General features: G+C 41.4%; 1 protein-coding gene across 4 annotated transcripts in view; it reads right to left on the bottom strand.

Annotated features, from left to right (window-relative positions):
* plekhg2 (pleckstrin homology domain containing, family G (with RhoGef domain) member 2) overlaps positions 1 to 13,185 on the bottom strand; it is a 107,800-nt gene that overhangs the window by 16,221 nt on the left and 78,394 nt on the right. For all 4 annotated transcript variants that reach the window (XM_088078457.1, XM_088078458.1, XM_088078459.1 and 1 more), the window contains 2 exons: positions 4,718 to 4,868; positions 561 to 692 (listed from right to left, as the gene is read on the bottom strand). In XM_088078457.1, the coding sequence (XP_087934583.1) occupies positions 561 to 692; positions 4,718 to 4,868 (283 nt within the window). The remainder of the gene's footprint in view (positions 1 to 560; positions 693 to 4,717; positions 4,869 to 13,185) is intronic.

Below are 13,185 nucleotides of genomic sequence, written 5' to 3'. Positions count from 1 at the left end.
AATACTTGCTAACTAGATGTATCATATTTGAAAGATGGTATTTTCCCATAATTGGGCCTCATGCAATAAACAATATACTAAGAAATTTGTTGTTATATTTGCTTGTATTCAGGATTTGTTCTTATTTTGTTAGCACCCATTGATTTTTGGAATTCACAAATGTTAGCCTTAATTTTGCTATAGTTGACGTCTCTTATATTTACTCTTTCCAAAAAATAAGAGAAATTTAAGAGAATGTTAATGCATGAGGCCCATTGTTTAGAATCATAATTTCAGACAGATTTCTTATTTGTAAAAAAAAAAAAAAAAGTTCATATAAAGAAAAAAGTTCATATAAAGAAAGATCATATCTGATCTGACCACAGTGGGAATCTGGTGATTTATTAATGATATAATCTCTGGCTCATTATATATACAAACTCATTAAATATATTATTATTATTATTACTACATCAGAATAAGTACTTTATTGTAATGTTAATGCTGACAAATATAAATGCTAAAATATTTTTTATCTTAAACGCTATTTTAAGATATTAAAACAGAGAATAATCTCGTACCTGCAGTCGCACTGCGTGCTCCTGTTTCCTCTTCATGTCGTTGATGTACCAGGCGACCGCTGTCATGGTGATGATGGCGTCCTCAATGACCTCATACCCAGGGTCGCTCTTGTCAAAGTGCTTCGAAAGTTCCTGAGAACACATTCAGACATGAGACCAGTTTGTTAAACTGCCACAAACATTTATGTAATGGTTTTTTCTCAAACTAAGATGTTCTTGAAACAATTTATTTCAAGTGGTGAATTAAAAGATTTAACAGAATAAAACAATGTGACCAGGCTGACACAGCAGTTCATCACAGCACTGACTGAAGCAGGACCAGCTGAGGATTATGGGAAAATCCCAGCGTAGCTCCAAACACATGTTTGACCGGTGTTTATACTGGCCACCGTAGACAGAGCAACAAGTCCACACAATAAGACAGACCAAACACCAGAGAACAAAGAGCAGGCTGTAAACGTACATGCGTGTGTGTGTTTCATCACCCTCTCTCTCTCTCCTCTCAGAGGTGGGCTTGGACGGGAACCAGCGAAGAAACTCAACAAGTTTATTGGGAAAAGCTGCGTGCGTGTGTGTGTGCGTGTGTGTGTGTGTCCTTGTGTAAGTGCACGTGTGTTTTATGTTTTATGGATGAGACAGTCGGCTGAATACCTTCAGATGTTTGAGTCGAGACGTTTGTAAAGGTCATGACTGATGATTCCTGAGAGAGCTGGAATTTATTAGAGAAATAATTATATAAACTATTATCACCAGGTCCAGCAAAGAGTCAGGGGGCCCCTGAAGATCGGGCCCTGCCAACAGTGGGGATGTCCCAATCTCTCTTTCTCTCCTTTTTTTAAAATATTGAGCATCAGACAGACAAGCAACTCATTTTTTATCATCCTGGAGTACTAGGCTTACGCGGTATCATAGTATTACAGTATAGTCATAAATACAGGCACACAGCTTTCTATAAAACTCTAAAAATGTCCTAAAATACTGGAAACATCCTAAAATCCTTAAAATACAAGAGGTAGATTTATGTCGCAATTTGTCATTGATCCTGCGACATCGTTGGAGTTGAAGGATGAGTTGATTAAAATCAGCAGCTACTATTAAAAATTCCATCCAGTTTCTTGGGCATGTTGTCGTTGATGGCATCATACAATTCCTGCAGTGCATTTTTTGAAATTGCATCGTAGTCTTGTGTCCAGTCGGCTCTGAACATGGTCCGCCCATCCAGTGCAGCAACTTGATCCGGGATGTTAGGGGTTAACCATGTCTCTGTGAAGATGTGTGCAGAGCAGTCTCTGATCTCCTGTTGCTGAGTGAGCCTCAATCACATCTCATCCACTTTATTCTGCTGCGAGTGGACATTAGCCAGAAGAAGGCTTGGTAGAGGAGCAGCTCTCGGTCAGTTGGGTCAGCCTCTCCCTGATGCCGGCTCTCCTCCCTCTCTTCGTCTGGCGCTTTTAGTTTCATTTCTCCCCTCTGGTCTGACTGGCCGCTCGGCGTATGCCATTGGTGGAGATCCTCTTGCAGTCTGCTGCGTTCAGTCCAAACCTCACGCAACTTTTCCGGATGTTGATAAGTGCTTCTCTATCACAGAAGAGTCGTGCTTCAGCAGAAGAGTCCATGGAGTCGAAAAAATAGAAAAATATAGCAATATAAATATAGCTTTTCCATTTTAATGCATTCATAATGTCTAGTCGGCAACTTGTGTTATAAATTTATCTCCAAGTTGCCGAGTTATTTTTCCGACTGTCTATGTGAATTGGGGCTGAAATGAAGTATCTACCCCGTGGCTGGGACTTGTTTTGCCCTCGTAAGAGCTCTTCAAAATTGTCCTTGAAGTGGAGACACGCACCAATGGGTGAGACGCTTTACTATTTTTATGCTATATTTTTTTATTTTTCTCCATGGTTCCGTCTGCTACGACTTTTCTACAACGGAGAAGCACTTAACAACACGCCAATGTGGAAGGTCACTTACTGACCGACCGCCACCATGTGACGAGTTCAGAGTAAGACTGTGTTGTCCAGATTGAGCCATGACATCCACTCAGAGACATACCTGCCGATGGGAGACTCCTGTTATTCATTGCCTTCTCCCGGTTTCCTCTTGGAGTCACAATTCTCCCGAATTCTCCCAACTTATGACAACTCTAATACATTTTTGCATTTTTGTCATCACAACCTGTTTCTGGCACTGCACAGCTGGTATAAGCCTGCGGGTTGATCTGGAAAGTAGATGATGAACTGTCCCTTCACCGAACATGTCAGCAGTAGTTCAAGGAGCCTTCAGTACAACATCAGGATACTTTGACTTTTCCGGGGAGGAGGCCTTCATACCTCTGCAGCTCCAGAAAGCTGCTCCCCACCTGGTGTTCAATCTCCGCAACTCTTCCCACAACACTCCTCTTCCACGTCAGCTACACCGTCTTTCTGCTGCAGCTTCATCCAAAAAAAGACTCTGCTGGTCTACAGGGAAGCGAAGGAAAACGCTCCAATCTCCCTCCAAGCTACTGCCAAATCCTACATTCATCCTCCACCTCTGGACATTCAGGAATCCCATTTGGGAAAACTGCATTTTCAATTCTTCTAAAATCTAGCTTTTATTTTGAGGTTTTTGCACACATTATTCATTTCTTTGTACGAAGCTTTCTACCAAATACATTGCAAAGTTCTGATTTTCCAGAAAAAAACATGAATATATGTGTTTGACTTCTTCGTCATTATTCACATAAAAGCCGTGTCCTCTGCAGTGGCCCTCATCCGATATGATGATGTCACAGTCTTCTCCTTGTTTTATTGGTCGTGAGCTCTGATGACAGTAAAACTGTGCAGATGTGAGCCGACAATGACGTACGACAAAAGCCCACATGTGGAACGCACGCCGCAGTCGTTCATCTTTAAAATCAAAGCGCTGACACACTCTGTGTCCTCAGGCGTCCTCCGTCTCCACTCGATGTTTTCTCACAGAGAGGAGGACAAACTTTACTGCTGTGTAATTTGAGCCAAAAACAATGTTTACTGACAGGAAACAGAGTCGTTGCCTAGAAACCGAAGCTTTACGAAGCTCCATCAGCTTCCTCTGAGAAATCTCTCAGCCTCAGTGAGTCCTAAAGATATTTAACGCCACACGACTCCACTAATCAAATGTTCAATCATTATGATCAGTCCAGTGCTAAACACGTCGCGTACATCTTTCCATTTGAGTCTTTTAGTCCTTTTTTTGGACTGCATGATGTATTTTAGGTCTTTCATATTGTATCAGATGGTACTTTAGGCAATTTATGTAGTACTGAAGGTTATAGCTGTAGCAGTTTGGAGTATAAGGTGGTATTTGAGATACTACATGCATTGTTTCGTGGTATGAGAGGTACATGCAGTTGTTGCAGATGGTAAATGATGTAGTATATAAGAAGTGACTTGCAGGTGTTACTTCAACTACTACATCTCAAAGGTATTTTAAGTAATACATGTAGTATTTTGTCATATTACAGTGCATTTGAGGGGTAAACCTGTAAAAAAAAATAGGTGCTTTGTGAAGTACATGAAATATTTGAAGTTTTACCTTTAGTAACAGGTGGTATTTGAGATATGGTAGTATAAGTGATACTACAAATTTTTGTAAGTCCATGAATTTACCTGTGTTAAATTACCTGTATTTAAAGTAGTACATGAAGTACGCTATCTGTGGTAACAGAACAAAGCTTCATGTAGTATTTGTGGTGTTAGCTGTACAAGTAGATAGTACTTGGACACTAGATGTGGTATTTGGCAGAACTTGAGGAACAAGATTTACTTTTTGGTCGTGTTCGAGATGGTATTTTAAATAGCGTGTATATATGTGACATGTAGGATTTGTTGGCATAATAGTATTACCTGTAGTACAAGGGGATGTTTGAAGTACACAGAGTAGTATCTGGTAGTATTTGAAAGAGTAAGTGTAGTATCTGGAGTATTACCTGTAGTAGAAGGTGGTATTTGAGGTATTAAGTGTATTGTTTGTAGTATCACCTGTAGTAGAAGGTGGTATTTGAGGTACTGAGTGTAATGTTTGTAGTATCACCTGTAGCAGTGGGTCATGTTAGAGGTACTGGGTGTAGTATCTGTAGTATCACCTGTAGCAGTGGGTCATGTTAGAGGTACTGGGTGTAGTATCTGCAGTATCACCTGTAGTAGCAGGTGGTATTTGAGGATCCTCTGCACGGGTTTGAGCAGGTACGTCTCCAGAGGTAAAGAATGGTTCAGAGTCGTCTGTCTCTCCTGGAAAAAATGAACCAGACTTTTGTTTTTCATGCAGTCCCTCAGCACCGCCACCGAGCTGTGGAGACAGAGACGGACAAAAAGACAGACACAGAAGTTAGAAAACTATTGGACATCCAATTCCAAAAAAAAAGAAGTAAAAAATACCTCCAAATTGATGACAAATGATCGTGGGAGTCTAAATCTGCTGAAAACGAAGCTTTTAGTTTTGGATTCTTTTCTTGCTCAAACAATAAGACGAAAATAAAAACTTATAATCAGAAACAGAATCAGCCAACGCTTAATGAGGCTGACAGATGTCCAGGTTAGCGACTCCTCTGATGAACATTTATCATGAAGGGAGTGAAATTTAACAAGGAGGAGAGACGGCGAACCAAAAAGAGAAATGAGGGCAGAGGAGGTCCAGAGGACGATGGAGCAGCAGGAGGTGAGAAACTCTAAAGGAGGTGAAGAAATGACGGAGGAGGAGAGGGAAGAAAAAGACAGATGGAGGAGATTACGAAGGAGGAGCGGGACTCCACAGCTGTTTGGAGCTCGGACAAACATTCAAGTTTAGGGAAGAAGAGAAGCTGAAGAGAAAGAGCCAAGATGACGACGGGAGGTCTGTGAGATGACGACGCACAGAAGAAGTTAATTTCTCACAATTTGAATAAAGAGGACAAAGAGAGAGAGTATCAGAGAAGATGAGGACAGGTCCAGAAGACATTCGTCAAAAGTTGAACTACCGACAAGTAGCAGAAAGAGACGAAGAAGAGGACCGATGGAGATTATGAAAGTGGATCGTTAGTGTTGTAGTCCTCGAGATCGGTCTTGGTCTTAAGACCACTTTTAGAGGGTCTTGGGTTCCTCTTGGAATCGAACGCATTTTGACTCGGTCTTGTCTCGGCCTTGTCTCTGTCTCAAAACCAAAAACCAAGACATACATATATAAACTAAGACATGTATGTATACAGTATATATAGTCTTGGCTCCATCTCGGCCCCTTGAGGTCTTGGTCCTGACTCAGTCTCGGCCCCTTAAAGTCTTGGTCTTGTCTCGGCAACCTCTGTTCTCAGTCGTGTCTTAGTCATGGTCCCTTTAAGTCTTGGTCTTGTCTCCGTCTTGGTCCCTTAAAGTTTTGGTCTTGATTCAGTCTCGTTCCCTTAAAGGGTTGGTGTTGTCTCCATCTGGGCCCCTGAAAGTCTTGGTCTTGACTCGATCTCAGTTGCTTAAGGTCTTGTTCTTGACTCTGTCTCGGTCCCATCAAGTCTTGGTCTTGACTCAGTGTCGGTCTCTGAAAGTCTTGGTCTTGTCTCGGTCTCAGCACCCTCTGGTCTCGGTCAAGTCCTGGTTAGTTAGTTAGTCTGGTCTTGACTAGAGACCAGGTTTAGTTTTGGTTTTGGTTTTTAGGTTTAGTTTATGTTAAAAGGGACGATTCAAATGAATAAATACACATGGACTAAAACACTGTTGATGGTTGAGATGACGTGGGGGAGGAGGAAAGGAGGAGGAGAGAGGAGAAGAGAGGAAGAGGAGAGGAGAGGAAGAGGAGAGAGGAGGAGGAGAGAGGAGAAGAGAAGCAGGAGAGACGAGAAGAGAGGAAGAGGAGAGAGGAGGAGGAGAGGAGGAGGAGAGGAAGAGGACAGAGGAGGAGAGAGGAGGAGAGAGGAGGAGGAGAGGAGGAGGAGAGGAGAGGAAGAGGATAGAGGAGGAGAGGAGGAGGAGAGGAGAGGAGGAGGAGAGAGGAGAAGAGAGGAGAGAGGAGGAGAAGAGGAGAGAGGAGGAGAAGAGGAGGAGAGGAGAAGGAGGAGAGAGGAGAAGAGAGGAGGAGAGAGGAGAAGAGAGGTGGAGAGGGGGAGGAAACAAGCAGAAGAGAGAAGACGGGAGGAGAGAGGAGAAGAGAGGAGGAGATGAGGAGGGGAGGAGAGGAGGAGAGAGGAGAAGAGAGGATGAGTGAGGAGAAAGGAGGAGGCAAAGAGCTGAGGAGAGAGGAGGAGAGGAGGAGAGAGGAGAAGAGAGGAGGAGGAGAGAGGAGAAGAGAGGAGGAGAGAGGAGGAGCGAGGAGGCAAAGAGCTGAGGAGGAAGGCGACAAGTCCTTGGGTGATTTGTGGAGACTGGAGAGGAAGAGGTTGGATGGGAGGTGACGGAGGAGACGCTCAGCTGTCGAGTGCGCTGACGGACGTTCATCACAGCATGAAGCCAAAGAATCTTGGACACCAGCGGCGTGAAGGGAAGGAGAGAGGAGGAGAAAAGGGAAGTCTGAGGAAAGAGGAGGGGGAAGGAAGGAGGTCGAGGTAACGACGGGGGCAGAGAGGAGAGAGGAGGCTCTTTTCCTCCAGATAGACGTTAATCACAGCAGGGAGTCCAGGAATTCGGTAATATCTTCTACAGACTGATGTCTTCAGCAGGAAGTCTCAAGATTTCAAACTGAAACAATATCTGCAGATTTAAAATGTTCTGACCTAAAATTAATACCAGCGTTCATTTCATTGACCAAAATTATTCAACCTTTACTGTAATACACTATCTCTCTCTCTCTCTCTCTCTCTCTCTCTCTCTCTCTCTATATATATATATATATATATATATATGTATATATATATATATATATATTGCAATATTTTTAAATGTCCTTCAAACAAATGTTAACTACTAAAATAAAATTTTAAAAAACTGAATGATCTGCAGTTATAATAAAGTTAAATAAAGTACAATAAAGTTAAAGCAGCTACTGTCATATAATAATGTGACTACTATTATAATAACATTTAAGAAACATGGTAATAAATTAAGTAGTTAAAGTTAAATAATGTACTTTTATGTGAAATTTTTATTGCTATACTTAAATAAATCAAGTAGGGAATATTGTGCTTTTATTTTGAAGGACCAGGCTCGTCTCAGGCAGGAAGTGTCGATGTTTTTGTGGACCTGAAGCTTCAGGTGGACAGTTGGATGTTTGCAGAGTTAAACAGACACTGCGGCATCTTTAACCGTGAGGTGGTTTATAAAAACGACGTGACTGTGACTCTATGCACGTGGATACATCAACTATATAAGATATATAGTCCACCTGAGGCTGGACAATAAACATTATACACACCGTGACACGAGACCACATACCGTCTGAGATTTCGGATATCGTCATATCATGATACGAAGTGTTGTCTTTTCCTGATTTTGAAGGCTGCAGTAAAGTGATGCACTTTTCTAAACTTATCAGACTCTTCTACTTGTTCTAATGCGGCGTTCACCCACGTAAGTCATTAAGTCCACATTACTGGTGATAATCAAAAATGTCATTGTGTTAATATTTTGTCAAAGTACAAACAGTCATCCCTAAATATTGTCACAGTATCATTATCTACGTATTTCGTCATATCGTGACATTTGAATTTGTTGTCCAGTCCAGGATTTAAGAAGCTTTTGAGGAGATTTGAAATATTGTGACATAAACCGTGAGCCATGATATGATATGATGATATGGCCCAAGAATATTGCGGTTACTTCAAAGGACATACCGCCCACCCCTGATCTTGATAATGAAAACTATGACTGAATCTGTGTTTCATTTTCGCAGACGAGACGGGATGAGACTAAAATGTCAGCGACAAACTAACGGACATTTAAAATGAGAGGAGAGGAGAACCGAACAGCCAACAACGGCCATGCGTGCAAATACTTTCTAACGCCGTATGAGCAACAGTATGAGATCGGAGCGCCGACTGGTGGAAAACTCCAGTAAATAGTCGGCACCGGAATGTGTCGTTAGTCTGCAAAACAATGGAGGAGCAACATGTTGCAGATTCAGAAAGAATTCAGGCTGAAATTGAGTTATTTTTGTTTAATATGTATACTATATATATAGAGAGTTTTAAAAGAACCTGGGTACAAAGCCCAGCTGTCTCAGTTAGTTATTGGTGGTGTTTGAGACAATAAAAAGAGTGGTGAAGTAATGAATCCTAAAATTATTTAGTATTATTTAGTATTTTTGTACGTCTACTTTCCTCGTCTTAAAGTCCCTGTTTTTTTTTTTTTTAATTTTTGGTAAAATGTCTTAAATAACGTCTATGGTTAACACAGGCTAAAGATATTTAGATGTTTTGTTCTGCAACACAAAATAGGTCCATATAGACGCAGTTTTTGAACTTTAAGATTTTACTCGTCTTAAAAAAGGCGAGTGGCGAGTTTGTCGTTAGACGTCATCCCACCCAACTCATTAAACCCACTTGCCGCCTTTACAGCTTTACAGAGATGCACTCGAACTTGTAGATTCATCTGTTTATAATATTTTTTGATTGTGTTTTCACGTTTTTACAGTGTTTGTAGTTTTGACGTTTAAGTCGTGCGACCGCGATGTCGTTGGTTTAAAGCCTAAAAACAGCTTTTTGCTCCTGGAGATTTCATTTAAGCTTCAAAACACACAAAAGTGGTGTTCATCTGTGAAGATTATCACGCTGAACAAAACGTGTAAGCATCATAAACTTGTGTTCGCACAGAGATTATTTTTGGCGAAAAACAAAAATCCCAGAAGGTTTTTGACAAGTGAACCAGTGCGATGCTAGCTTCCTGTTTGGCCGACAAAAATACGTCACCCCTTCACCGCTCTGTGGAGAATTTTGGAGCTTTTCAAATTAAATTTTAGACTTGAATCTCGTCCGGCTCGGACCACCCGCTGTTGGTGGAATTCATCCCTCTTCCCTCTGGAAGGAGATACAGGCTCCCTCGAGCGAGAGCACACAGGTATGAGTTTTCTTTTACTGATGCTCTGTTCATCAGTATGTTTGTTCTTGTTCTGCAGCTTCTCGAGGACGTTCGCATGACTTCAGTGCTTTTGTGTTGCACTGAGGTACAGAAGTTTCAACCGTGTGGTCGTCGTAACACGTGCAAAACGAAACATTTGCATTCACACAAAAGTAAGAACCAGGAGCAAGTCCTTCACAGTGGTCTGAGACAGAGAAGAGGAGCTGTAATCTGTGAATCAGACAAAACCAGACTGAAGGAAACCGACTTCAGCTTTAGATAAACACCGACCTCTGCATGAAGAATTTAAAACACATGGCAGATATGAAAAACGCTCACCAGAGACATTCCTAGAATCTGTGCTTGGACACATTCCCATCAAATCACCAGCAGAAAATGAGACTTCCTGCACTCGAAACTCACCTCAGCAGCATGTGAGAGACACACAGAGGTTAAACATTTATTATCTATCCACCTCCTGTTGTTTCCTTCTCCGAACACACAGAGAGAAATCAGCGCTGGTCTCTATTACAAATCGAAGCCTCCATATTCCCTCAGAATCTAGATAATTGCAGCTGCTCCCGGGAGCACGACTTCATCTCCACCAATCAGAGGTAACACAACACCCGCCTGCAGCCTGCACAGCCACTCAAAATACTATTAACCTCCTCAACTCTCCGCTTTCCCCTAAATCCACCTTTAAGTTTTGTTTGCATTTGCGAAATGAACCTTCCAGGTATGAAAAAAAGGTCTTTTCATTGTATGTGAGCATCATCTTTCTTTTTAAACTCTTCACTGAAGCTACATGACAATAACATTCATATTGTACCTTTTGGTAAATAATAGGTTTGGGTTTTTTGAGTGAATCTGTCAAACATGTCTGATATGAAGCCAAGGATCGGTTTACCAAATTTAACCAGGTATCCCACTAGGGCTGTGCAATTAATCACATTTCAATTTCAGCTCCCAACAATTATAAAAACAATGTAATCGAGAAAAACAATTATTTTTCCACATTCTGTTTTGCCCTTATTTTGTCTCGAGTCCTGAACGCCACGTGCATATTGACGCCTCCTTCCCTCAGACTGAGCTCAACACCTGCAGCCGACACAACCAGCGAGGCGAGTTGTATCAGCGCGAGGAAAGATGACGGAAGAAGTGTGACAGCGTTTGGTGAGCAAATTAGGCAGAACAGATTAGATACGAGGCATCCGACATGGAGCAAAAAATAATAAAATGCAAGATCTGCTGCATGGTGGTGTCTGCACCACATGACAACATGTCAAATCTTTTTAATCATCTAAAGTTTAAACATAAAGTGGCCAAATAATAAAAAAACAAAAGGAGAAAAGGAAAATATTCGTGATTTCAATATTGTCCAAAATAATTGTTTTTGGATTTTTGGCATAATCGAGCACATAAAGAAAAGAAGATGGGTGAGTAACCTATTTGTTATCTACCTGTGTCTGTAATGTTACTTTTAAGGAGAAAAGTAACGCCTGCACATTTACTCCATGCAATACAAGTTTAAGATGCTCACTAATGTTGCTTTTTAAATCAGAAAACACACCTTTTATTGTGATATTATTTGGAAATTACATACAAGACAGCTAGTAATGTTAGCCTAGCTTGTTTTTAGTGATGGTCATTTACCTCAGCAGAAACTTTCAGCTTCCCTCGGATCTCCCTCCAGCCAGCTGACACTGTGTTTAGTTTTCTCATAGTGAAAAAAGGACATTTTCATTTAACTTTCAAATAATTCCTAATTTCAGCTTCGGGTATTAGCCAGTCCTCGTCCAATGTGGTGCTTTCAAAGCGAGCGACAGATATAAATAGAAACACAGCGCCCAATGAAAGTTCAGCTCACACACCTGCAGCCAATCAGGACAGCTGTTTTCTCAGCTTCAAATCCATAACAGCAATAATATGATATAATTCATGCTGTCATATTGCTAATTACTAATACAATTTGACTTGCTGACAAACGCTGGTTCAGCCAGTTTGCATAAAATTAAAGATTCAAGATAAAAAAAAACTTTGTCTATCACATAGTGGCAGGAAATTGCCTTCGGCAGGGAGCTCCAATGACATGAAAAAGCACTCTCACTCATGAGACTCATAAAATCACAAAAAGTCACACGAAAAGCTGTATAGATCAATAAAATCAGAGCTACATTAAAAAGCAATGACTATCCTGCCTTGTTTAAAAAGTGTATTGCGTTGGGAATAAAAATCAAACCAGTTTATGCTCGGACCGGACCGGACCAGACCGGCAAAACTGGAAATCGACCCAACTGTAATATCTGTAAATTGACTTACAGCAGTCTGTGCAGCTGGAAACGCCCAACAGCAGTCAGTGAACACAACATCGGCGCTCTTTGAGCAAACTGTAGATGTGGGCGATGACTCAGAGGTCTTGCACCAGGCTCACACGTCGCCTCAGTTTGGATCGGCCCTCCGTAAACACAACTACAAAAGGCTTATGTTAAAACCACCAAGGAGGCTGCGAAGGACATTTTTCTGTTGTGAACAGCAAATCACATCCAGTTTAATGTTTCATCAGGATCTCTGCTGCTCATCAGCTCTCTGGAGCTGTTTGTCAAAGAGCAGAAGGGAGACATCTGTTTGGAGGAAGAGAATTTGGGCTAAACTGAAGCTTCTCCACACAGCCAAGTGCTGTACTGACACGCTGAGACAAATCACAGGAACATGCGAACTACAAAATATCTCCATCTTATAGAAAAGAGAGAGAGAAAACAATAGCCCTACTGGACCCACAAAAACTTCCAGAGCCAAAAAAGCATTAGGAACCCAGGATCCATAAAAATTAAATAAAACAGAATAAAACTAAAAAACTAACAAAAGGGGGGAAAACAGGGACTACCGGACCATAATAAATAAATAAATAACAGAAAAAACAGAATTACGAGACCAGCAACAAAATAAAACAGGACTACTGGACCCACCAAAAATACTTAAGATAAAAATGACTTAAATAGGACTAAAACTAGGACTAAGACTAAAAGTAAATCTAAAATTGCTGCCAAAACGAACACTGCAGGATACATTAAACTTGTCCTTCGGGACAATAACTTCCATCTTATCTTAAACTTTTCCATATTTGCTCTGATCTAAACTCAACAACCTGCACTCTCTGCTCCACTTCACGCTGATGTGTGTTGAGTTTGACCATCACTGGACGGTTTCCCCGTTCTGTTAAAACTTGGCGTTGAGCCCCCCCCACCCCCCCCCCGGCTCTCCAGATCATCAATTTACAGCGTTACAAACAAGCACTCGCATCCAAGTGGAGTTTAGCAGCATAAATTAGCTTTGCATCTGTCTGGATCCTCCCTCTGGATCTACCTACTGAGATTACATCCACGTCTGTTAATGTCGTTTTAATAGCAGCCCATTTCATGATCCATTACGCTGATACAAAGTGTTATGATATTTGTGAGAGAAACAGATCTCCTTAAAGCTCTTTAATTCTGCTGCTGGCAACTTCAGATGGCAGCGACGCTGCATTCCTGGAGCCGTTTATGTTATTTCTCGCTTTACGCAGGATAACTAACCAAACAAAGACTCTCATCTCGAGTTCCCAGCGGGACGACACTCGAGTTCACAAACCTGCAATCCTGCAGATTCCCCTCCAAATC

The sequence above is a fragment of the Plectropomus leopardus genome, chromosome 6 (assembly GCF_026936395.1).
Source record: "Plectropomus leopardus strain MGB_pleo_1.0 chromosome 6, ASM2693639v1, whole genome shotgun sequence".
Lineage (NCBI taxonomy): Eukaryota > Metazoa > Chordata > Actinopteri > Perciformes > Serranidae > Plectropomus > Plectropomus leopardus.
Note: the sequence above shows the minus strand (reverse complement) of the source record. Positions and strands in the feature narration are given on the sequence as shown.